We start from the raw sequence: 26,118 nt of genomic DNA, 5'->3' as shown, positions 1-26,118 counted from the left end.
GATCTCATTACAGATGGTTGTGAGGAACCATGTGGTTGCTGGGAATTGAACTCAGGACCTTCAGAAGAGCAGTCAGTGCTCTTACCCGCTGAGCCATCTCTCCAGCCCGCAGGTTGTGTTTTAAAGATGCAGCCATGTGGTGGCCTTGAGACTAAATGTAGTACATATGTTATTTTGGCTCTTATTTTTCTTTAACTTCTGTATTTGAGATTCATGAGTTCCTTTTTTGAAATTTTTTAGAAATGAAATAAGAAGGTTCTAGTTAGTGATAAATATGCTAGTATATTCTTCTTCTGCTAATTACAACCAAATTATCTTTTCTTTTCATGAAATTAAGATATTGATGCGTTTATTTCTTCCATTTTAGTTTACATAGGTCATCGTTATTTTATTCTGCATCTTTAATCTGTGCTTTCCCCATTATTATTTGTACAGTTGAGGCCATACATTATTATTATTATTATTATTATTATTATTTTTGGTTTTTCAAGACAGGGTTTCTCTGTGTAGCCCTGGCTGTCCTGGCACTCACTTTTGTAGACCAGGCTGGCCTCGAATTCAGAAATCCGCCTGCCTCTGCCTCCCGAGTGCTGGGATTAAAGGCGTGAGCCACCACGCCCGGCTGAGGCCATACATTGATTTCTTGAATAATTTTCTGTTTTTTTCCCCCCTGTAAAATGCAAGTAGCTTTTCCTTCTGCCTAACGATTTTTGTTGTTTATGACTTATCTCTGCTGTTCCTATTTCTTTTTTAAAATCTTCATATTCTTCAGCTTTTGTTACTTAGTTTTTTTTTTTAATGGTTGTGATCTGTTTGTGTAAATAAAAATCAAGAACTTCTGTTCTTTGTAGACACAGTAATGCTACGAGGTAGAAATGTTCATTATCCTGAATTACACATGTTAAATGTATGTGTGATAAGATATTACCCTGTATTTTACAAATATGTATAATTATTATGTAGTCAGAAATTAAAAATAAAACATTTACGAGATGGAAATGTTAACTGCCTTGATTTGGTTGTTACACGCCATACCATGTATTGAGCTAGCATCATAGTATCTCTTCTACTTCCTCTTAAATTAAAAAACTTTATCATTTTAAAATGTGTATATGTGTGCATGTGTGTGTACACTTGTGTGTGTGCGCACATGCTTGTGTGTACATGAATGCAGATGCTGGAGGAGGCCAGAGTTGTTGGACCTTCCCGGAACAGGACTTACGTGTAGTTGTGAAGTGCTTTCTGTGGGTCCTGGAGGTGAACCTGGGTCCCCTGGAAGAGCAGCAAGCACTGCTGCGAAGCCTCCTCTCCAGCTCTTTGTTAGAAGTAACAAACAATGACATACTCGCCACATTATTTTCTATTTAGGATATTCATATTTTATTAATTTGTATATTATGTTATAGGTTTGAAAATAATATATTCATATTAAGTAATACCAGTAATGGACATTTAGATTCTTTACTCTTTTTCCTGTGTGTATTCGGGGGATGTTACTGAGTTAGACTTACTGAATAGTAGATCAGTTATGCCTTCCTCTCATGGGACTGCACATGTTGGGTTACTCTAGCCCCCCCCCCCCCCCCCCCCCCCGTCTTATTCTCCTGTCAGTTCCTTGGTACTTGGCTGTAGCATGTGCTTCAGAAGGATAAGGATATTAGAAATTTTGCAGATACCATTATAATTTCGACTATTTCACATCAGCTTTACATTTGTATGAGTGTACAGTTGAGGTTTCACATGTATCTGCTTTTTTGGCCGTTGTAGTGCTTGTCTCAAGGACACATGCTAGGCACCCTCTACCGTTGACTTATATCTTTAGTCTTCATGGCTTTTAAATGATTTTTGTTCAGAAGTTTTATTTGAATAATTTTTTTTTAAACAGATAAGAAGTTTGGAGTGAAAGCCCGAGTTAACGGGGCACTGACTGTGACTCTGAACTTGGTAAAGCAGCACTTTCAGAACTACCGCTTGGTTCTTCCTTGTCTTCAGCTCTTGCGAGTCTATTCTACCAACTGTGAGTACTTAAAGGCGGTGTGTGACTTACTCAGGGTTCTGATTTACACAAAACAAGGTTTTAAAACCATTTAAAGTCTATAAATCTTTAAAATTTGTGGAAAAGTAGGTGTTAATATGGCTCCTAAGTCAGCAAAACGGATGTGGAGTAAGAAAGTGAAGTAACTAAATCTAAGAAGTGTTACCAGTGCCCTGAACTTGTGAGGAGCAGCCTCCCATGGAAGAGTGTGGAGTATTGGCAAGGGGATGTGCTTCTGTCTGTGCAGTGGTTGTGATGTTCAACCTAACCCAACCCAGAGGCTCCTGGGAAAGCGTCTGACTGAGGGATGGTCTAGGTCAGGTTGGCTGAGCATTGCTATGGTGAGTACCTTGAGTGCTAACTGAGGGGGGAAGACCCTCCCCTGTTAGTGGCACTATTCCCTAGGCAGAGGATTCTGAGTCGTGCAAGAGTAGAGAACGTGAGCTGAGGGCATGCATGCAATAATGGACACTTAGATTCTTTACTCCTTTTCCCATGTAAATAGCTTTCCCTTCTGCCTTAAAGGATTAAAGAGTCTAAATGTCCATTATTACATGCATGATAGTTTCCCATCATGACAATAATGGACTAAACCTTGCTCTTCAGAGGTTTAGTCCATTAGTGTCATGATGGGAAACATGGTGGCATGCAGGTAGACATGGTGATGGCGAAAGGGCTGAGAGTTCTACATCTTTATCACCAGGCAGCAGGAAGAATAAGCAGGCCATGCAAGGCCTGGCTTGAGTATATCAGACCCAGTGTCAACAAAGCCACAGTGCTCCAGTAAGGCCACACTTCCTGATAATGCCACTCCCTCTGAGTCTTTTAAACCACCATAGATACAGTTCCTGTATGGCTTCTGACTGTGAAATGAATGAACCATGGGGAGATGGTTCATCAGTTAGAAAAGTGCTTGTTGTACAGGCATGAAGACCTGAGCTTTGATCCCTAGTGTCCTTTGCCCATAACCCTAGCATAGGAGAGCAGCTGAGAGGGGGCCCCCAGAGTCTGTTCCTAGCTTGTCTTAATGAATCACTGTACTGTAGATACAAGGAAAGATCCTTTGTCAAAAGATGCAGAAGATAGAAAAGACACTTGACATTAATTTCTGGCCTCCATAGGTACACTCATGTGCACGCACATGCACACGCGCACACATGCGCACACATACACACACACACACACACACACACACATACACATACACACACACGCACACACACACATTAGAAATAGAGTATAGACCATTTGTATATCATGAAAAAATAAGATCCAGCGCATGTGTGCATGTGTGTGTACGCTGTTAGTTTCATTGAGAGTGTACTCAAAAGGAACAAACACCTATGCCTGAAAAGAATGTAAGGAAATGGAAACATTGGGATTTAATCAACAGAGTTAGAACACAGAAACAGGGAAATTGAGGGAGGAGTTAGGAAAAAAAAGAAAACATGGCTTAGATCCCAGCCCTCAGGAGGGAGAGGCAGGCAGACCTCTCTTGAGTGTGAGGCCAGCCTGTTGTACAGAGCGAGTGCCAGGCCAGCCAGGGATACAGAGAAAACCCATGTCTTGAAAACAAAAACAAAGCAAACAAGAACAACAAAAAGAAAAGAAAAACATGAATTAGGAAAGACAAAAAATGTTTGAAAAATTAAAACTTGCATTGAATTAAAAATGAAATAATTTTGAATATCGCAGCCATCCGAGAAAGGTGGTGTTAGAAGTGTGTGAGTGAGAGCAGTCACAGAGGTAGAGCAGAGCGAATGTTTCCCTGTGACACAGGAGCTGCAAGCTTTGGTGGTGGTTTACTGCTAGCAGTAGAAGGCTAGCAGAAGGTTTGTGATGGTTTGTATATCCTTGGACCAGGGAGTGGCACCATCTGAAGGTGTGACCTTGTTGGAATAGGTGTGCCCTGGTTAGAATGGGTGTGTCACTGTGGGTGTGGGTATAAGATCCTCCCCCTAGTTGCCTGGAAGTCAGTCTTCCACTAGCAGCCTTTGGATGAAGACATAGAACTCTCGGCTCCTCCTGCGCCATGCCTGCCTGGATACTGCCATGCTCCCACCTTGATGATAATGGACTGAACCTCTGAACCTGTAAGCCAGCCCCAATTAAATGTTGTTTTTTATAAGACTTAACTTGGTCATGGTGTCTGTTCACAGCAGTAAAACCCTAACTAAGACAGAAGTTGGTACCAGGAGTGGGGTATTGCTGTGATAGGCCTGACCATGCTTTTATTTGAAAGAATGTGGATTTTGGGACTTTGGATTTGGAAAGCAGTGGAATGCTTTAAATGGGGTTTAATGGGTCATCCTAGTAGGAATATGGAAGATTTTGTTGCTGGGAGTAATTTGAACTGTGTTGACCTGGCCCAAGAGATTTCAAAGGAGAAGAATTTCAGAATGTGGCATAAAGACTGGTTTTGTGGTAATTTGGTGAAGAATGTGGCTACTTTTTGCCCTTGTCTGAAAAGTTTGCCTGAGGCTAAGGTGAAGAGACTTGGATTAATTGCGTTGAAAAGAGAAGTTTCAAAAAAGCCCAGCAGAGACTTTGTTCTCTGGTTAAGTCTTATGAAGAGAAGTTTGAACAAGCATAGCAAGCTTAGAAAGGAAAAATATAAAATATATGGTTTGAGTATTAAAGGAGTACCAGGAAGTGAAATGGAGCAAAATCTTGTGTTCTAGGAGATAAAGATTAAGGGAGTGGGACCTTGGGGCAAGATCCTACCCAGCTAAATTAAATCCAGGCATGGTGGTACACACCTTTAATCTCAGGAGACAGGCATGCTGATCTCTGCATTCAAGGTCAATCTACAGAGCAAGAACCAGGATAGCCAAGCTTAGGCAGTGAAGGATTTAGAAAACATAAAGCTAGTGATAATGTAATAGGACAAGGGGACTGCTTGTGGACGTTGTACATCGTGGTGCGGAGCCTAGTGCGCACCACGATGTACAACGTCCACAAGCAGTTTCTGTGTAAGTTTTTTTTTTTTTAGTGCTTTTTCCCAGTCAGTATGTCTTTGTGTAGTCCTGGATGGAACTCTCTGTAGACTGGGCTGGCCTCAGATTGAGAGATCCACCTACCTCTGCCTTCTGAGTGCTGGGAGTAAAGCCAGCCATCTGCCAACCCTGTTCTTGTGTAAATTCTTTAAAGTAGCATCTGTCTAGAACTTGAGAGTACTGGACATTTCTCCCACTGGGTCTCTGTAGCATCCCTGATGCTGTGGTCTGGCTCTTCAGGGCTGCTGTAGTTCAGGTCCTGCCTGCATCTCACCAGGTTGGACCTGCAGGATGCTCTGAGCTTCCTCTGCCCTGGCTGCTTAAGTACACATGTACTTGGCTGCTGCTTGGGCATCGCTGCAGGAAGGCGTACCTAAGGAAGCCCTTGCTCTCTTCTCACTCTCCCACCTGCATCCATGTCCCGTGTTCATACCACAGCTTTCATGCTAACATTGTCCACCCTGCATGTTCATNCCACAGCTTTCATGCTAACATTGTCCACCCTGCATCTTCATACCACGGCTTTCATGCTAACATTGTCCACCCTGCATGTTCATGCCATGGCTTTCATGCTAGCGTTGTCCACCCTGCACCTCTGCTTCCGAGTGACTGCAGAACCACCCTTACCTCCCCCTAGCTCCTGCCACACCAACTCCTGTGTGTGTGGCGTGAGCGCAGGCATCAGTGTCTCCAGAAAGCCCCATGTCTCACTCTGAAGTGGGGGTACCCAGTGGAATAAAACGGCCTACAACTCTTTTTGTGTCTAGAAAATGACACAGAAATGAATTCCGTTGTCTGCTGTGCTCACTACTCAGGTTGCTTAGAGCAGAGCCTGTATACTTCTTGTCTTTGATTCCCAACACTCGCTTGCCTGTGTCATCTCATAGTAACTGTTTGTGGAATGCTAGTTGCTCCCAACTTCTCATAAAAACAAAGCAAATACGTCCCCCTCCCAACCCCTACAGCCCAGCTTTACAGTGGCCCGGGAGCTTGCATTTATATTGACTAAATACTTTGGGGTAATTTTAGATTTATCACTAAGATTTAAATCACTTTGTGTCTTTTTTCTTGTTTCTCAGCTGTGAACTCAGTATCTTTAGGTAAAAATGGAGTTGTGGAGTTGATGTTTAAAATCATTGGGCCATTCAGTAAGAAGAATTCGGGTCTCATGAAGTAAGTAAATGTTGTGATGCGAGTGGAAGTTTATCCTTAGTCATTCTGAGCTTCACTGCCCTGACATGTACCTGAGCAGGTGAGGTCAGCTGTAGCTAGAGTCTCTAGTTCTTAAGTAGTCATTTCTTTTAATAAAGATGTTCTTAATTCAAAACTTAATGTTTAAGTTAGAGCATTTCAGTTTGTTAAGTACACTGTTTTAAAGGCGATGACTGAAGCTGGTGGCCCTGTGCGAGGGGCTGGGCTGTGTCCAGCGCCATCCCCTGAAGCCTTTGTTGAGTGCCCACTCTAATGCTCGCCCGCCCATCATGCTTAGCTCTCGATGACCATTCCTCCTCCTCACCATTATGGACTGTCTGAAAGTTACACACGCCTGTTTTGTCCTCACCATTATGGACTGTCTGAAAGTTACACACGCCTGCTTTGACCAGATCATGTTATTCTTTTTATCATTTCCTGTCTTGGGATGCGTATGGGTGTCTGAGTATGTGTACCTTAAGGTTACATTGTGTGTGTATGTGTTTTCATTAATTTATAAGTCCTGTAGTTTCAGAAATGATGGACATTGTGTTAGGGGTTAGACTTAGTGTAGTGCTGTGGAGGGCTGTTTGTTTGTTTAAGGCTCACACAGCAAGACTCACCCTGTGTCCTACCCCGCGGGTGCCAGTGTGTCATCATTGTCCTGTCTTTTATGCTGCTGCCATCGTGCTGTTTGCATGCTTTGTTGGTGACTGTTGAGTAAATGACAGGTATTTTCTGGGGTATGATCATCTCCCAGTAAATTCATAGGCTACTTTAGCATGTACCCCTGTTAAGTAAGAATTGGAAACTAGTGCCACTGCTTCAAAGACAGCAACAGCCCAGTGCCTTAATAGAGAATAATCTCCATGCTCTTGGGTTGTCTGGAGCCATCCTTTCATACAGATTTGTTTAGATGAGAAATAAACAAGTCACACCCAGTGTTGTGTAGAGTCGTAAGGGAGGGAGGGAGCAAGTGCCTTCCTGGAGAGCTGTAGTAGTTCTGTGAGCTCCTAGTCCCAGCAGTGGCCAGCATTCTGCAATCCCTGTTCACCGTCTGACTGCCTATTGTCAGATCTGCCATTGGGTTTGGCGTGTAAGTTCTTCGGCTTTATTCCCATCAGGCACAGACTTTTGGTTGCCATCAGTCCATTTCTGGGCCTAGCAATATTAATTGTGATTCTTGATATCATTTCCTGTTTTTGACTGCTGATGAAAAATCTTCTTAATACTTAGATTATTTGGATCAGGGCTCAAGTAAGTTTTATTTGTTGGTTATATTATAAATCTTTAAAGATAACAAGTAGGCTATTGTTCTGCTGTAATAGTGAGGGTCTCTGTGCTGTTTAACTATGTCACATTTTGGATGAAGTAGCTGTGCGCAGTCTTGGCACACTGGGTGTCCTCTATGTGTACTTGGAGCTTGCCTACATTTTTAATTAAATGTTTCAGAGGTCGTGGTTGTGGGCGCTTGTGCCGAGGTATCTGTTTGTCAGAGTATTTCTTCCATCTGTTGTGTCATGGTTCAGTACTCATCCTTCCCACTGCCTGAGTCTGTTGCTGGGTCAGGGGCTGCAAGACAGTGACTGCTGGAGCGAGGGGGCTCAGTGCTTTCTGGTCTCCACAACCACTCATAAGCCTGCACATGTATGGCACGTACTCACATCCATACACATATGTACATATAGCACTTAAGACAGGAAAGTGTCCTCCTGAGGCCTCTGTAGGCACTGTACTTAGCTGCCCACTGCACCCCATACATATGATTAAAATTAATGAAAATAAGTACTTAAAAGCATGTCTTTTTAAAAATTTTAGCTATGAAATGTCTATAAAGACAAACATGTCAACATGAAATATTTGAACTTTATTCTTTTAATATTTTATTTTGTTACTATTATGCTTGTCTGTGCATCCGTGCAGGTGCCTTTGCAGGTGGATTTCCAGTTGTACTAGCTGATGTGGTGCTGAGAACCAAACTCTGGTCTTTTTCATACCATTATGTGCTCTTAACTGCTGACCCATGTCTCTAGCCTATACATTTTATTTGTTAACAAGCAGGGTGCATGCAGAGTGTTTGAACCTTTTCTTTTTGTCTTTGTTTTTTGTTTTTTGTTTCTTAATAAAGGCCCAAATAACTGAATGTGATAGTGGGTGCCTGTTGTCCTAGCATGTGGAAGTTTAAGGCATAACTATTGCTAGTTGGAAGCTAGTCTGATACATCAGGAGAGCTTTTCTATAAGGAAATACATAAATCAGTCAAAATACATAGTGAGATTGATTGTACATATAATATAATTCAGTATTTGGTAGGGTAGTGCCGCATGTTTCTGTATGCAAACATCATTGACAGTTCTAACAGAGCTGGTAAGATGCAGCAAAAGAAAATGTGGGTGTTATAGCTAGTGATACCCACATCACAGCAAGAGTGGTGCCATGGGCTGTGGAGGCAGCTGGGCCTGCAGCTTAGTGTTGACCCACCACTCGCTGGCCCACAGTTCTGAGTGAGCTGCTTACCCTGCCATTCCCCTCAGAGGAGATAGCATGGGGTCTGCTACACATTGCAGGGATTTAAGGTGCATCCTAGGACACAGATATGCTTAAGAAGATAACATTTTATTTACTTAAGCACTGAGACAGCTGTGTGTGAATGAGCCCTAGATGTCCACACAGCTCTTTTTTAATGGTTCTGGGTTAGGACACATACCTTTGTGCATACCGGCCAAGTGCTGTGCTTTATCTGTGGTGTACACGGCCTTCCTGTGTAATGTGTACACGATGCTATTGTTTCCATATTACTACAGCTGATAGGAAATGTTCATAGGAGAAGCAGAACATTTCACAATTATGCTTGAAGTGGTGCCTGAGAGACTGCCCATTCAGTCCTGGGTTCAGAATGTGGCACCACAAATAAACCAAAAGGAAGTGTTACAATGAACCACTGTGTAGAATCCTAGGCTGAAAGTTTCTGAGGAAAGAATGTAGCTATCAAAATTATCCTTTTATTTCCACTGGTATTTAAATTATCGTGTGTGTGTGTGTGTATGTATGCACGCATGAACGCATGCACTTAGGTGTGTTCCATGCTGTTCACGTGGAGGTCCGAGACCAACCTGCATGAATAAGCCTCTCCTTCCACCATGTGATCCTGGGAATTGAACTCAGGTTGCCTGGCTTATCAGTAAGTGACCTTACCTGCTAAGCCACGTGGCTGTGCCTCTCCTTGTATTTTTAAAAGAACCTAAAAAAGGTTGACATTTATTTTACACCATGCACTAGCCAAACATCAGTGTCAATAAGGATTGCTACTTTTTAGAAATCTGGCCTTTTCTACCCTAGTTAAGGACAACTCTGGAACTTGAGTTGTTCTTCTATCTTAGTGCTTTAAAAGGGAAAGGGTCAGAGAAGCCTCTACTCTGCAGCTGGAAGCTTCCCTTTAGGGCTTCCTTTCCTCTCTGACTTTAGGTTTTAGATTTAAACTGTTAGTCTAGAAGAGGCCATCCAGGACGTTATTATAGCTGTGTTCTTCAGTGTCCTGTGTCTTCCCTCCCACAAGGAGAACGGCCAGGCTGTATTCAGACCTACCTCGTGCTGAAGGTCACTGCTAGAACTGACCTCCAGCTGAGTGTAGGTGTACTAGCTTCCTTAGGAAGCAGACAGAAACCTCTCTTTCCTCACTGCTCGTAGGCTACCCTTTGGGTTCTTCTAATATTATTCTGTATGGGGAGTAGGAAAACTGGAAAACTCTTGGAGAAAGTATAAATCCTTTGGAAGAGAAATCTGTTAAAAACAGTATGGACTATATATTTAACATTTTTTACAACTTCAATAAATCCACATTATTTTCTGAGTACAGTATTTAATTATTTTGTAGAGATTGACACTGGTTTCTCTGTGTCATAGAGGTCCAGAGTCTTTTATGCTGAAGTTCATTACATTCTCAATAATGCTTTGGTTGCAGTATTGATGGTGACTGCAGGTCGATAAGTCCTGTTAATTTATGTCTCTGTGGAGCATGCTCATTGCCACTGATGTGAGACTTTCACCTTCAGCATGGAGAATAAACATCAACAAAGTCATTGGTTGTAGACTAGAAACTGTCAGAAGCACCTGTCATCTGGCTCAAGCCTGGTGTAAAAGTTTGCTAGCTGGAGGAACACTTCCTCAGGGGTTTGCAGTTTGGCCTGAAGAACTACCTGAATGGCTTGCAGACATGGCAGCTCAGTTCCTAGCACCCGTGCCCAGTAGCTCACAACTGCCTGTAACTCCAGCTCCGGAGATGGCCTCTGAAGGCATGTGCCCGCACTTATGTGTGTGTGCTCTCTCACTCACTGTGTCCTCGTCCTTCCTCTCTCCCTCTCCCCCTCTCCCTCTTCCTCTCCCTCTCTCTCTCTCTCAAAAAAAAAAAATAGTGTTAGCTAAAGACGAGAAACTGGAAGTACGTAGCTGTATTCAGTGCATTATGTTAGTTCCCAGCTGACTTGGTGGCTGGAATCAACAGGCATTTACTGCCCCACACAGGCCCAGAGCTCAGAAGCCCCATCTCACTTTCCCAGAAGGCTGTTCTCTTCTGCATGCTCAGGGGCAGCATGTCCTCCTGTCTTGTTGTTAGTGTTTGATGGTTCGCTGGCAAGTCCTTTTCTTACCTTCCCTTTCGGCCTTAGGAGATGGTGTTCTCCGTGTGTGCCTGCGTGTGCGTGTGTGTGTTACAGGGTGTTACAGGGTCATCTCTTGAGGACACCAGTGGAGAGCCTACTTCCCTTCCAAATGATCTCATCCTGACTGATTATAATTCAGTGGCCCTGCTTCCTGCTAAGGTTAGATCCTGAGGTTAGAGAGATGGGATGCACTTTATCTTGCTAACAGTGATTAAATTAATTACATGTGTTTGTATTTGGTGAATGTCTGATCTTTTGTCTGCACATTGTCAGCTGTTTTTATTTACCTTGTTCCTGGAAACGCTTTTTATATGCTGACTTCTGTCTGTACACAGAAATTGTTCTGTTATGTGGTCATGATGGTAGTAAACAAAACGTTTGAGAGAGAGGATGTTGTATTGAAATGGCAACAAATGGTCAGCGGCATCCGTTCCTTGATGTAGAGAGTGATGGTCACACTATGTGTCCTGCAGCTTCTGTTGTTAAGTGCTTGGAGGAGTATATATTTTGTTTCAGTTTAAGTAGTACCTTTCTTCACTGTGCTACCAGGGATTGAACCCAGCGCCTCGTACATGAAGGTCAGGTGCCCTAATATGGATCTGTGCTCTGTGGGTTTTACCACCATGTAGAGGAGCTTATACCATAATAGGAGTTAAACAAGGGGCTACAGAGCAACAGCATTCCTAGTTGTGTTTGAATTGGCTTTGTGGTATGATGCACCTGTCTGACACAGTGTCCTGTCCATCCCCAAGCCTGTGCAGCCTGAGAACAGTTGATGTGGGTGGGTGTCCTTGTCTTTTTAGGCTTGGCAGTTTGGAGTGTCTGCTCTGTGTACACAGGCCCACATTGCTTTTCTTTAAGGTGAGCCAGGCACATGCCAGTTTGGCATACTCAATGTTTATAATGTGACAGCTCCACAGATGGGGACTTTGGCATTGCAGAAGGCTGCTGGGCTTGCTTATCTTTGTGGTCCTCAGCTGCTGGAGTCTTGCTAAGCAGTATAGACAGAGGATGCAGTGTGTCCCAGTGTCTGAGGGAGGGAGGGTGTTGGTTGGTGAGCTTCTGCATAATAAGGATCTTTGACATCCAGCCGTCTACACAGCAGATCGTACACTCCAGAGCAGCAGGCCCCTTGTCTAGGCAACCAGGCATCGCCCGCACAGCAGCGCGCGGACTTCTTTAGTTCTGTGCCAGTCTGTTCTGTCTTGTGCTGGATGTGCCCACCTCAGCAAGACTACGATGAGTGCCAGGAACATCCGCTGAGGGGTTCTGGCAGCTTTCCTATCACAAAGGAGAACCTAGCCCTGGTGATTTGTCTGTAGCCCCTCCCTATGCTGGTGGTCCTAAGTCAGTGTTTCAGGGGGCAGGACCTTTGCCTAAACAGGAAGCCCTTTGTAGATGACTGTCGTGCTGCCTACCTGCCCTGTATGCCCCACCCACCTTAGAGCATGGCAGCGGCCGCACGGAGCTTTATCAACAAGTGGTTTATGGGGTTATGTTAGTTGACATACAAGATTTTTTTGAAGGTGGTTTTAGCCAACTATAGTGTAAATTTTATAGCTTCTGTATCCATAAAGCATTGGTTTCTGGTATAGTTGTGAATGCTTGTTTCTGGGTTTCGTTGTGGTTGTGTTGATCACATTGCAGGCCTCTGGTCACTCAGTCTGTGCGTGTTCATCTGATCGCTCACACTCTCTGTGCCTCTCCATCCATCACTGCTTCCCCCTTACCACCTACTCGCTTCAGCGCTGGAATTTTCGTTTCTTACGTAGTTTTTTTGTATGTACGTACATTGTGTTTCATAATGTAGATTGTAAAACTATCCAATGAAGTGATGTTTCTTTTAATTTCAGTCCACGAAGGAGGAGTGTGTAGTGGGCATTCAACAAATGCTTCATGTTGAGTGAGATGCTTCAGATTGATAATAGCCATGTTTTTAGGGAAAATTATGGATAAATCTTACAAGGAGATAGCATAGTATGTAGGCTTACATTTTTGAAGTTGAAACTGAGGGTCATGTTTTTCCCCAGTAACTCACTTTTTATAAATAATTTGAATTATAGGCATTCTACAGTGATAGAAAAAAATGTACCTTTATGGATGATTATGGTAGCTGATATCACTGTGTGTAACTGAGCATGTTCAAGAAAATGTACGTATTTTCAATATTAGGGCTTTTACCACATCCTGTAAAGGGGGAATGATTAGGTTTACTTCTGAGCTGTAGGGTTTACACTTGTTAACCTGTATATCTAAGGATCCTAGCACATGGTACTAAAGTTCAAGTAAGAAAGCTAAAGGCACTGTGAGCGCCACAGGTCTGAGTTAGACCATTAGGACTTTTCCTTATTTTACTTCTTTTGTACCCAGAGCCCCTGAGGCCTCCCTTCTGCTGCTTTGTGTACTCTGAAAGGTCAAATGGTGACACTAACTGAGCCCATTTATCTAGCTTGAGACATAAAGACTTGACAATGTTAATGTTATTAAAATTGTACAAATACTTTGAGTATTTTAATCTTATTATCTAATTTTGAACTCAGGGGCGAGATGCACACAGAGAAGCACCAAATAACGAGTGCTGTTGCAAGAGTAAATGTGCTTGGAATGGGTACAGACAAGATGATACTTGACAAGATTGCATGCTTTTATTGTAGATTCATTTCACTAGTTTTGTTGTTGTTTGTGTTTTCTTGTTGTGTTGACAGGGTTGCTTTAGACACTCTTGCTGCATTGCTAAAATCAAGTAAGTTTTTAAATACTAGAAATAATAGTAATTAAAATACTTTAAATGTATATCTGTGTTCAAGAAGCTGGAAATTAGATTTAGTGTATATAGTAAAAGCTATTTTTTTATAGTCAAAGTTCCTGATATCATATTAGGTTTATTTCTCAGAAAATTATATGACATTTACTTTTTTCCTTTTAATCAGAAGGCTTTATGTCCTGTTAGAAATATGAAAGCGATGTGCTTAAATAAATTATCCCAGTGGATGGAATAAACTCTAGCTCAATCACCTGTCATCATAATACATATCAGCTTCATATAACATAAGTTTAACATAGTGACTTTTATTAGAAATTTTGTTCTCACCATAAGTTCAAATTCAAAACACTGTGGAAGTGGTGTGATGGGAACTTGGAGCACTTGGAGTGAGCTTGTGTGCACATAACCTGCTGCCTTCAGAGCTGACGCACGGCGTGTGAAGCCGCTGGGGAACGAGTGCTGCATGTATGATGCGTGTGCTCTTCATATGGGACGCGTGCGTTCTTCATACATGCTCAGTATGGTTTTCAACTATATTCATAGTATTCTTCCATAAGATCAGTTGCTTCATTAACATTTAATCTTGACATTTACTCTTAAAGATCTCTGTTGATGGCTTTTCTGTGCCCCCCCTCTCAGTACATAGTAGGCAGGGTCAGAAACTATTGTCAGGGGTGGGGCCCCTTTGTTTACTAAACTTTTGTGCTATATACTTTTAAAAGTCTGTGATTAGTTAAAGGTTAATTCGTTTCTACTGGTACAGGGAAAGGCATCTGTCATTCCAGTAGGCAGGAAGCAGAGGCAGGGGGATTGCTAGCAAATTCAAGGCTAACTTGGTCTAGATAGTGAGTTTCAGGTCATTCATGACTACATAGTAAGATCCTGTCTTAAAAAAATGAGTGAAATTAATTTAAAAATGTGATTTTTATGTTTACCAAATTCTCATTTACACGTTTCCCCTTGGGGCCTCAGGTGGGTAACTGCTTCTGTCTGTGGTGTGATAAACTGTAGAACAGGGTCACCTGATGCAGCAAAGCAACTGCTGAGTAGTTTATATTTAATAGCTCTTCAAATTGCACACTGCACAACACAGGACACATAACAATACACAACCGCGTTGAAGAGCAGGCTGTAGAGTTTGAAATACACCGGGGCAATTCGGAACATTCTTTATGAGAATTTAAAACTTGCTTATTGTGGGTCAGTCACTTACATTAGTGGATAAATTTGCCCTAAAATAAATGTGGTATGGGAAGTGCATGCAGGAGTGATGAGCCCAGCGAGCATGCTGCCCTAGGAGTGCAGCCAGGGCCTCACTGGGATGCACAGTGAAGGGTGCAGCTCAATAGCAGACCTACACTTTGTGCTTTGAGAGGGAGGGATTTTGTGAATGAAACCCATACATGAGTTTCTTTTGCTTGTGCTCAGTGCAGATTGTAGATAACTCTCATCGTATTTTAAGGGTCACTTCAGCACCTATGTTTGAAATATAACGCATTCTTTATTTGGCATGTTACTTTAAAAATAACATTTCCCTAAGTACCATTTAGGCTTTTGTAGGCTCCAGCAGAAACAAAAATGTAAATATTACACTGACCGTAAAGCTTTTAACAAAGTCTTTCTCACAGCTAATTAAGGCTTATGCATTTCAAGTGGTGTAAGCAAAAGTGTGTATTCACTTAAAATATTTTTGTTGTTTTTGAGACATCTGACCTATCAAGGCTGGCCTGAACATGCTATGTAGACAAGGATGACTTTGAACTCCTGATCTTCCGGCCTCCACCTCCTGAGTGCTGAGATTACAGATGTTCACCTTCTTTCTCGGTGTATGTGCTGCTGTGGGCTGAACCACAGGACTGTTGTTCCTGATATAGGCAAGCACTCTATCAACTGAGTTAGATTGTTAGCCTTAAAGCACAAGGAAATTATGTGGGCCAAAACAATTCAATGGATGTAAGTAGCAGCAGCCTTGCAGAGACCAGCCATGTAGACCCAGTAGAGGGTCTTTTTTGTTGACTTTTGTTTTTTCTTGTTTGAGACAAGGTCTTGTTATAAGAGGCCAGGTTGGCAATCCCCTCGCTTCCAGCACCTGGGTGCTGATATCAGGATGCACTAGACTAGTTCACAGTAGTTTACAATAGAGGTTTTAAAACACTGTCCTAAGAGACCCACTACCTCCTGCTGAGCCCTTTGTACCTGTGTAGTGTCAGAGTATAGTTGTAAAGGAGAATGAGTCTCTATCTATGTGTTATGATTCAGTCCCCATGAGCCTGTGTAGAAAGTAAGGGTCACAGTAGGTGGTTAAGGTCAGCACCATCTGGGGTCCACCACCTAGCCAGCGCCTCTTAGTGGGTAACTGAGATTAAGAAGAGGTTTGAGCTTGTTTGTATCTAAGCAGCCCAGGTGGGCTGCCCACCACGCCCTGCTCTGCAGCCCTTACAGACCTGCCACAGCAGCTCTGGGTAGCACCCCTGTTGTCTTGATGGCATCCCAGGGCTGCTGCTTTGGTAGGTGTATCCTTTTGGGTTGTAATCTTAAGAAAGAGAGTTCAAATGTATGGATTCTTTAGTTGTGTTCCATTAAAATTGATCAATTTAAGAAAACCTATAGTTTTTTTTACATTAAGATTTTACTACCTAGAAAAAACCTATTTTCTAACCACATACTATTTTTTTTACTTTCTATGTACAATAAATTATATATTAAATTTTATGTTACTAAGAAGTGGATATCTTATATAATTGTGGAATAACTAGAACTGTTAATTCCACTGGGAAGATAAATTTTATAAGTAACAGTAGCTATAATTCAGTGGATTAAACAGCTTGTGATCGAAATAAGCAAGAGTGATAATGGCTTTAACAAAGTCATGCGTGTAGCTGGTCACTCAAGGAGTCTTCTGTCTTATGAAAAAGACACTTAAGTTTCAAAATATATGGAGTTTTAAAATCAGTAAAACTAAACATGATTACAGACCTTGCCATAGTAAATAAATGTATTTTCAGTCTTGTTGAGACTGTGCTGCTGTGAAGACCCGTTGGTCTCACACTGTGGTCTCATCTTGACTCTGGGTGTGCTGGGGCTGCAGGTGTGCACCACCAAGCCTAGCCAGTAAGAAGATGCCAGTATTTGTAAATCATGATAAAATAATGAGGCAGGAATGTTTTTGGAAACTAATGATTTTTGGAATGGGCTATAATTATTTTATTAGAAAATTATTAAAGGCTGGGAACTGATCACAATACTGATATTCTACTTTTGTTTTTTTGTTTGATTCTTTTAAAAACTTTTTCCTGTCATTTATAAAATAACCTTTCCCAATTTTCTTTTGTTAAAGAGACAAACGCCAGGAGAGCGGTGGACAGAGGGTACGTTCAAGTGCTTCTAACCATCTATGTAGATTGGCACCGGCACGATAATCGGCACAGAAACATGCTCATTCGGAAGGGGATTCTACAGAGCTTAAAAAGCGTCACGAACATCAAGTTGGGCAGAAAAGCATTTATTGATGCGAATGGGATGAAAATTCTGTATAACACTTCTCAAGTAAGCTACTTTATTTTTGTTATTCTGTTTTAATGATAATGTTTTGGTTCTTAAGAAAATGGATTAATGTGCACGTACTTAGGAAAGTATACATAGGATAAATATATTTTAAAATTTCTTCATACAAAGAATTCCACTTGTCTGTTTAACTAAGTCAGTCATGTGTTGAAGATTCTGTAGTATGTCAAAGTGCCACCGAAAGGCCAGTTGTCACTGACAATGTTGTTAAGTCACCTGTTCTTGACACTGGCTGACCAGCCAAACTCTTAGACGTCTGAGTGGGATGTGCTCTCATTGTTGTCTTGCCAGCCGCCTTTTATAGGAGAGAGAGAGAGAGACAGTCAGTGCACCTGACTTTACCTCTTGCACTGTAGCCAGCCGCCTTTTATAGGGGAGAGAGAGAGAGAGAGAGACAGAGACAGAGAGAGAGAGACAGAGAGACAGAGACACAGTCAGTGCACATGACTTTACCTCTCACACCGCGGGTCTCAGTGTTGCCCTCATTCGTCACTCCCTAGACCTGCCAGGTGTTGGAGGGACTCACACTTGGTGACTTTCACTGTCAAAGATAAGTACTGAGTTTTGCCTAGTGAACATTTTAAGGGAAAATGCTACTGGACAAGTCACATGTGCCTCCCTGTTACAGGTACTTCTGAAGAGCAAGGCATTAGATAGCTCTGTTGTGTTGTAGTGTTCTCTGTGTGCTGTTTGTGGCTACATTTCTAGTACCGCAGTGCTGAGCTGTGGTCTAACTCTCATCATCTTGTTTGAACAGGAGTGCTTGGCGGTCAGGACTCTTGATCCTCTTGTCAACACATCCAGTCTGATAATGAGAAAATGCTTCCCCAAAAACCGCCTGCCGCTCCCCACCATTAAAAGTTCTTTCCACTTCCAGTTGCCAATTATCCCTGTGACTGGACCTGTGGCCCAGCTCTACAGCTTGCCGCCTGAAGGTAGGGGTGGGCCATGGGCTGCTGTGGGAGTCCGTGACTCTGTTGTGGAAAACGTGTATCTGATTATTTAATGTGTGCATGAGGTGTGAAAATACACAAAAAATTGTCAGCAATCAATGTAAATATTAAAAGTATAAGATGGAGACATTATATAAGTTGATGTCACACAAGATAGTGACATTACATTAAGAGGATGACATCAGATGCTCAGTATGTTTGCGATTACCTGTGTAGCTTTTTAAAAGAATTTTAATTACACATTGGTAGTAGCATCATTATTGTCATTATGTGGGCATCCACATATGTTGTATGTGCCATGTACATGCACATTTGTGCTCCTGGGTCAGTGAGCACGTGAGAGTCAGAGGACAGCCTTCAGACATCGGTTCTTCCCTTTACCAGGTGGTTGCAGGAATCAAATGTATATCAGGTTTGCCACAGTCCCACTGAGCCATCGTACTGGTCTGATTCCCCCCCCCCCCCCCCCGACCCAAGTTAAAAACCTCATCACCAAAATTAGCAAAAATTGAACAAAGAACTTACTTGGAAGAAAAGTGAAAGTATTTGAAGTAGGCTGCTTTTCATTTTAGTGTAGCACTGTATTGTGTGTAAATAGAAAGCTTGACGACGTGCTTTGTGTTTGGTTGGTCAGTGTTTGGTATTGGTTTGGTGGTGTCTACTGAAATGGAAGAAAGGAGTAGTTACGGATATTCATAGAATTCTGTTTTCTTATATTTTTTTTAAAAGTTAGTTTTTTATTTTTTATTATTTATAAAACACTTACTTGAAAGAAATATTTTTTTGTTTTGTTTTGTTTTTTTGAGACAGGGTTTCTCCATGTAGCCCTGGCTGTCCTGAAACTCACTCTGTAGACCAGGCTGGCCTTGAACTCAGAGATCCACCTGCCTCTGCCTCCCAAGTGCTGGGATTAAAGGCCACTAACACCTACCTCCTAGCTTGAAATAAACATTTTAAAAGAGCCTCCAAGTAATTGTTATTTTTTTTAATCTTTAGTATGCATTGATTAATGGCATATATCATAAGGTATATTATTAGTTAAACAATCTAAACACAGATATAACTGACACAAAATGGATCATTTAGAAACATCTTTTAAAAGTCAGGCTGGTGAGATGGTTTGTAGGTAATGGAATTTTATGCTAAGCCTGGTGAGTTGAGTTTAATTCTTAGGACCCACATGGTGGAAGGAGAAAGTGGCCTTTGGCATGTTATTCTCTGCCCTCTACAGGTGTGTGTGTGTGTGTGTGTGTGTGTAAGAGTATGTATGTGTGTAAGAGAGTATGTTTGTGTGTGAGAGTGTTATGTGTAAGTGAATGTATATGTAAGAGAGTGTATTTGTGTAAGAGACAGTGTGTAAGAGTGTAAGAATCTGTAAGAGACAGTGTGTGTAAAAGTGTAATGGAGAGTGTGTTTGTAAGAGAGTATAAAAGAATGTGTGTAAAAGACTGTGAAAAAGAGAGAGTGTGTTGCAGCGTGTGTCTGAGAGACAGGGAGTATGTGTAAGAGAGGGAGTATGTGAAGTGTGTGTGTAACTGTGTATAAGAGAGTGTGTAACTGTAAGAGACAGTATGTTAGAGAGAGTGTGTAAGAGTTTAAGAGAGTGAGCATGTGTAAGAGTGTGTGTAATAGTGTGTGAAAGAGTGTATGTGTAAGACTGAGTGTGTGTAAGAGTGCATAAGAAGAATGTAAGAGACTGTAAGAGAGGGACTATGTATATGGAGTGTGTGTGTAACTGTGTAAGATTGTGTGTTAAGAGAGGGAGTGTGAGTAAAAGAGTGATAAAAATTAAATAATACAAAGTTTAAAAGTCAACAAGACTGAGTTAGAAACTTCTGAGTAAAAGAGTTTGATGGGCTGGAGAGATGGCTCAGTGGGTAAGAGCACCCGACTGCTCTTCCGAAGGTCCAGAGTTCAAATCCCAGCAACCACATGGTGGCTCACAACCATCCGTAACGAGATTTGGCGCCCTCTTCTGGAGTGTCTGAAGACAGCTACAGTGTACTTACATATAATAAATAAATAAATCTTAAAAAAAAAAAAAAAAAAGAGTTTGAAATTTCCAACAGGCATTAAGGAGAGGACATTTGTAGCAAATCTGAAAGGGAGGCAAGAGGAGTCTTAGTAAACAGTGCTGCTGTGGCAGACAGGCTGAGGAAAGAGCCTTCCTCCTCTGAGGAGCAGTGTCTCTGCTTTAGTTATGTTCTAGCACTTCATTTGGAGGGACGACCAAGGAGTTTGGGACACCTTTCCTGTATCTCAGTATAGGTCTGTGGAGGTCGTGTGCGGTGAAGGGGTCACGTGGTGGTTCTCAGTGGTAGAAGGCTGAAGAGGCTCTTGTGATGCAACAGGAAGTAACAGGAGGAAGGAAGGAGAAGAAATCCTCATAGTGATGTTTCGTCAGTGTTTAGATTAAGGGATGGCAAGAGTATACCTGCAATGTGGTGAATTCACCAGGCATGGGGAAATGATAAAGGGGACACTTGCTGTGGGCTCTGTCCTGTGACGTAACAGCAGTGTTGGGACCATAATATCCGTACCTTAAACAGAGCCTTATATGTGAACAAATAAGCGTCATGTTACAGACTTCCTAATCGCAGCTCTTACACATCTAAAATGACAGCTACAGAAGTGCACACTTTGATACAGAGCACACTGAACAGAGATGCTCAGAGATGCTCAAGTGCATCTGTGGTGTCAGTGTGACGCTTTGGCCTTTGTTTTCCTTGAGTGTGAGTGGACCCACCACTGCTGTGTAAAAGCAAGGGCTTCAGAGATCTCACTGTGAAACACAAGCAAGCATTCCAGTTGTGACAGTAAGTCTAAATGGATAAATTATTCTTATTAAAGGCTACTGTGGTGGGACCTTTAATCCCATTTCTTGGGAGACATGGGAAGAAGAGCAGATCTCTGAGTTTGGTGCCAGCCAGTTCTACATAGTGAGTTCTGGGCCAGCTAGACCTGTACACTGTCTTAAACTAAGGTGAAAACAATAGTATTCAAAGACTCTTACACTGGTGAAAATGAAACCCAAGAAGCAGGTACTCACTGGGGAGCCAGAGCAGTGGGTGGAAAGCTGGGCAGGGAGACAGGAAAGGTGTGTGTTTCCCCGGAGTCTTAGCCCAGGAGGGAAGGAGCTCGAGGCAGGGCAGCTGCAGCTGTTTGATCCGCGTAGAGCACACGATCTGCATGGCAGAGCGGAGTCAAACCTGGGATTGGGGAAGTAGTCAGTGGGTGAGGTACTGTGCCCCCAAGTCTCTGCGCAATAGATAGAAAAGATGATGTAAATCAGTATCGATGCTAGAGAGAACCACTCTTAAGACAGTTGAATTTATAATTGAAGTAGTATTTTAGGGACATATTATTGCTTAAAAGTGACTTGAACAGGCAAAAATCCCCAAATGCAGTACATAGTCAAGTTTGTTTTGTGGGATTAACTGTTGATGATGCCATAGATGAGTTCTCTCAACTTTCAAGGCATTTTCCTATGCTTTATTTTCCAGAGCATAGAAAAAAAGAAAAGCTTAGAAGCTAGCATGGTGCTGAAAGTAAAACCTGGTGAGAATTACCAGGAACAACCCACAGCCGAAGCCCACCAGTCAGATGTGCAGACTCTAAAACAGAGCAAACGGAACTGGGCAGTGGTCTCTTACGTAGGACATCTAGGTTACTTGTAATATTAAAGTGGGTGAAGTTTATTATTAGTAGGTCAAAAGAAGAAACCCAAATAGTTATTTTAGTAAATACCATGAAGAGATTCCAGATAAAATTTATTACAGGAATTTGCAGTTGTTTTCAATAATCTGTCACTAACTCTTATCTATATCATATGTCAGTATGGTAATGAACTATTAAAAGATGCCAAATTAGCAAGACAGAGAAAGGACTCCTCATTGAGAGGCGAGATATCTGAGCTGTGGGGAGTATTGCTAGTGTTGCCCAAAAATGACAAAATATTTAACAGTACCCAGATATAAGGAAAGTGAATAAAATATAGCTGTGTTCCCGTGTCTGTGTCTGTGTGCTTATAGCTACAAACTTTAGATACACAGCATACCACTTCCTGCTGGAAAGTGTGTTTTTGTACACAGACATAACCATACATCTGTAGGCTGTCCTTATGGATCTGACACAAACAGTGCATAGAGGGGAGTGGCTCACGTTTATAGGACAGTGAGGACAGACCCTTGCTTTATAGTTTCTAAGTCCTCACAGGAGCACATCCCAGGGATGTCCTGTGCTTGCCTTTCTGGCTGTCAGAGAGAAGTAGAAGCTGTCTCCTGCACTGCTGTTGTAAACATAAGAAAGGAAGTGAAAGCAGTTTGCCTGCAGTCGCTGGCTCACACTGTGCTGGAGGTGTGAGGTATAGTCAGGCTCAGGGCCCAGAAGCCATGAACTGTTTCACAGTTGGGAACATGTACCATTTTTCCCCAATTCTGAACTGTGTTTCAGTTGAAAACATTTTTTCCTTGTTTGTAATAGGCTTTTTTTTTTTTTTTTAATTTAGTGCAGTTTTTCACGAACAGTGTTTTCTTACTGTTCTTCTTCTAATCAGGACTTTCTTCTTCATCCATGACTGACTGCTGGTAGGGCTTAGAATAGATCCAGACTGCTACATGTCCTGTGATACCTTTTTTTGTTTGTTAATTTTTATTTTTATAAAACCTCTCTGCAATTTGAAGTGATGTGGTACCAGTATTAGTTAAGACAAACTAAGCTGTTCTTCGAGCCCCACAGCAATGCGCCCACATTTCTGTGACAGACTGTGTGACAGACTGGCTGATAACTCTTATACATGTTCACAAGAGCATAGAGCAGGAGATGAAGACAGACAACTGTTTGGTTCTAGGTCAGATAGTTAATAGGGAGTGAGGCTTCATTCAGGACTGCCGTCTCCAGAGCCTTTGTAACACTGCTGCCAGACAAGATGTCCCTCCACTCACTCACCTCAAGGTCAGCAAGTGGATCTCGGTGGATCTTGGTGAATCTCAATAGACTAGCCCATCAAAGGACATCTGCAGTTTCTCATAAGAAACTACATACTAGGAGGCGGCATGCCCTGGTTTCAGAGACTGCCTGACTTGGGGTGTCACTGGTCAGATGTTCTCCACAGGAGTTGCCGTCTCTATTGCAGCAGGCCTGGAATCCCTCAGCTGAAATGCAGGGCTCTGTTACCAGTGTCAGGCAAAGCAGGACTGTCCTGGGCAAGAGGCAGTCAGCAGTCTCTGTCTACATCACACTGGACAGAGATGTGGAAGAACGCAGGGAAGCGGCTCTCAGCTTTTGCCCTTGTGGGCTGATTGTGCCACTGCTCAGACAAGCAGACTGGGGCTCTTCTCCCGCCTCCATGGCCCTCCACAGCATACTCAGGAGTGTCTGGATGGCCAAGCTCTTTTCTTGTGTTCACTTAGTCTTGCATTGGCCTAGACACGCAACTTCCCTTTTGACTGGCCTTTCTTCACTCTTGTGCACTCCTGTCAGACCTGCCAGAAAATTGCAAGTTGAGTCAAGCCATTCTTTTCGGGGACATCTTATGTTGGATAGGTTAAAAATGTCACTGACCTGGATGGCTCTGTAAGATCTGTCCATCTCTTTCTTATTTGAATTTCCCATGCACACTCTTACATGTCAGTCATATTTTCCCAAGAGCTTACCTTCTCACCTCCTTTCTTCCTCTTGGAGCCTCACCGCCCGCCTTCAGGTTTCCTTCAGGTGCTGGGAAGCCGTCAGTGGTTAGTGCTCATCCCTTGGCCCTGCCCGGTCTGCAGCCACTTGCCATCTGTCTGCTCTCCAGTGGCATTGTCAAGCTTGTGCCCTCATTGCCATGTAGCTTCTGGGTTCTTCTTGTTGTTTCTTTTCTGCTTTCAGCCCCTGAGCTCCTGTAAGACAGGAGTTATACCTCTAAACAATCCGAGGTTATAACATGGCACATGGCACGTGTTCCTCCAAATAATGAGCTGCAGAGGAGAGGCCTGAGCCGGGGAAGTTCACCCCGGTGCTTCCTTTGGGCTGCTGTAACATAGGACAGTGTTAGCTTAGTAACTGAGAACACCAGGGATAAAGCATTTAGTGTGTAGTGCCTTCTGAGTTTTACTGCCCTTCCACGTGCTCTCTCAGGTTTCCCAGGTCATCCTTATAGATGCTTTTATTTAGTAAGGAACCTAAAAGGGGAACCGAAAAACTCCAATATATAGAATTGTTGTAGAACAAATATAATCAATAAAAAAGAAATTTCTGCTGAACAGATGAACGTGATAATTTGGTTAAAAGAGAATTTTGTTGTTTTTCATTGGTGACTGGCACGTTTATGCGCATCTGTGTACACACACTGCACGCCTGCTGTGTGCACACTCGCCTTTGCCTGACTTACAGTGTGTTTGCATCACAGTGGACGACGTGGTGGACGAGAGTGACGACAACGACGACATTGATTTAGAAGTGGAAAATGAACTCGAGAATGAAGATGACCTAGATCAGAGTTTTAAGGTCGGTGGACTTTTATCATTAGTAACAATATGAACTCCTCAGTTCTCAGACAGACTTGCCTGAAACATAGAGATGCAGGTAAGGCTGCCCCATCCCACCGTCGTCACGGAGCTGAATCTGTTGGTGTGGACACAGCCCTGATTGATTTGCCCATTGTCCCCGAGGAAAAGGGTTTTAAGCTTTCTGACTTAGCTTTTCATATCCCAGTACTTGAAGGAAAGCAGTTTGAGATTGCTGTGGTGGTTTGTCTCAAAAGGCATCCCCCTGTGTCAGAAATAGTTTGGGGCTGAAAACTACTGGGAGGAGCCTGTAAATGAGGAGCTTCATGACGATGTTACAAGGCTTCCGAGAGAATCCCTGAACTGAGGAAATAGACAGCATTGTCATATTACATGAGCTGGTAGGCCACAGCCTGGTTGACTTCTCAGAGGTGCATACTGTGTCTGGAAACCTAGAAGCCCCGGTCTGAGTTAGGGTGTCATTGCTGTGAGGAGACACCATGACCAAGATACTCATAAAGGAAAACATTCATTTGGGGCTGGCCTAGGGTTTCAGAGGTTCACTTCATCATCATTATGGAGGGAGCATGGCAGAGTGCAGGCAGACATGGTGCTGGAGAAGGAGCTGAGAATTCTACATCTGGACCTGAAGGCAGCAGAACACATATACTTGGGCATGCAACACACTCATATACACGAATTAAAAGCAAGCCTTTTAAAAACTGTTGGAATACTACCTAAAGGACACACTGTCCTTTCCGTAGTCTAGGATACTGGAAGATGCATCTTAGTACTACAGAGCTGTTATCCCCACCGCCAGTGGGGTCTCAGGTGAGAGAGGGCTCCTGTGATGTTAGGATACAGACCGTGAGGAGCTGGGGTTTGAACCTGACACCTGCCGTGGAACTGGCAGGTTCACAGCTATGAATTAACCTTCCCAGGTAAGAGCAGGGGTTGAAATGCGGTGGGGGTTTTGTTGTTTTTATTTTGTTTCAGGGCACTTGGGGGTGGTGGAATCCATACTTTTCACATTAATCTTCGCAAGTTCCCATCAAAGTACAAGACTTTAATGATAAACATTAAAGTATGTTTTGTTCACGTCTCATGGTTCTAATTAAAAACTCCTGTGATGATCAAGAGCATAAAGAGTGGGGAGTGAGGGAGATGGGAACAGGGACTGATTGGGCTGCAGGAAAAGTGTGTGTGCATGTGTGCACATGTCCAAGAACGGCATGTGGGAGTTGATTAGATATACCACCTCCTATGGTCCTTTACCTGAGAACACATGTCAAACCTGCAGCATAGTGTCAGCTTCCTACCAGCTTGACACTGTGTGGTATCCAGTTTATCTCTGGCTTCTGTGATGCCCTCTGTGGGGTTCAGTTTATCTCTGGCTTCTGTGATGCCCTCTGTGGGGTTCAGTTTCTCACTGGCTGCTGTGATGGCCTCTGTGGGGTTCAGTTTATCCTGTG

At 42.7% G+C, this 26,118-nt stretch overlaps 1 protein-coding gene across 9 annotated transcripts in view; it reads left to right on the top strand.

The window, feature by feature from the left end:
- The window catches only part of Agtpbp1 (ATP/GTP binding protein 1), a 113,065-nt gene that overhangs the window by 27,997 nt on the left and 58,950 nt on the right, over window positions 1–26,118 (top strand). For 8 of the 9 annotated variants that reach the window (XR_003838590.1, XM_021179857.2, XM_029485021.1 and 5 more), the window contains 6 exons: window positions 1,886–2,017; window positions 6,111–6,204; window positions 13,586–13,623; window positions 16,982–17,190; window positions 17,966–18,143; window positions 24,550–24,647. Coding sequence is in view for 8 of the 9 variants with exons in the window: in XM_021179857.2 (XP_021035516.1) it covers window positions 1,886–2,017; window positions 6,111–6,204; window positions 13,586–13,623; window positions 16,982–17,190; window positions 17,966–18,143; window positions 24,550–24,647 (749 nt within the window). In the remaining variant the exon portion in view is untranslated. The remainder of the gene's footprint in view (window positions 1–1,885; window positions 2,018–6,110; window positions 6,205–13,585; window positions 13,624–16,981; window positions 17,191–17,965; window positions 18,144–24,549; window positions 24,648–26,118) is intronic. The other variant, XM_029485022.1, reaches the window with a different exon arrangement.

Source organism: Mus caroli, chromosome 13, assembly GCF_900094665.2.
Source record: "Mus caroli chromosome 13, CAROLI_EIJ_v1.1, whole genome shotgun sequence".
In the NCBI taxonomy this organism is placed as follows: Eukaryota; Metazoa; Chordata; class Mammalia; order Rodentia; family Muridae; genus Mus; species Mus caroli.
The sequence above is the reverse complement of the archived record's forward strand: the minus strand, read 5'-3'. Positions and strand labels throughout refer to the sequence as shown.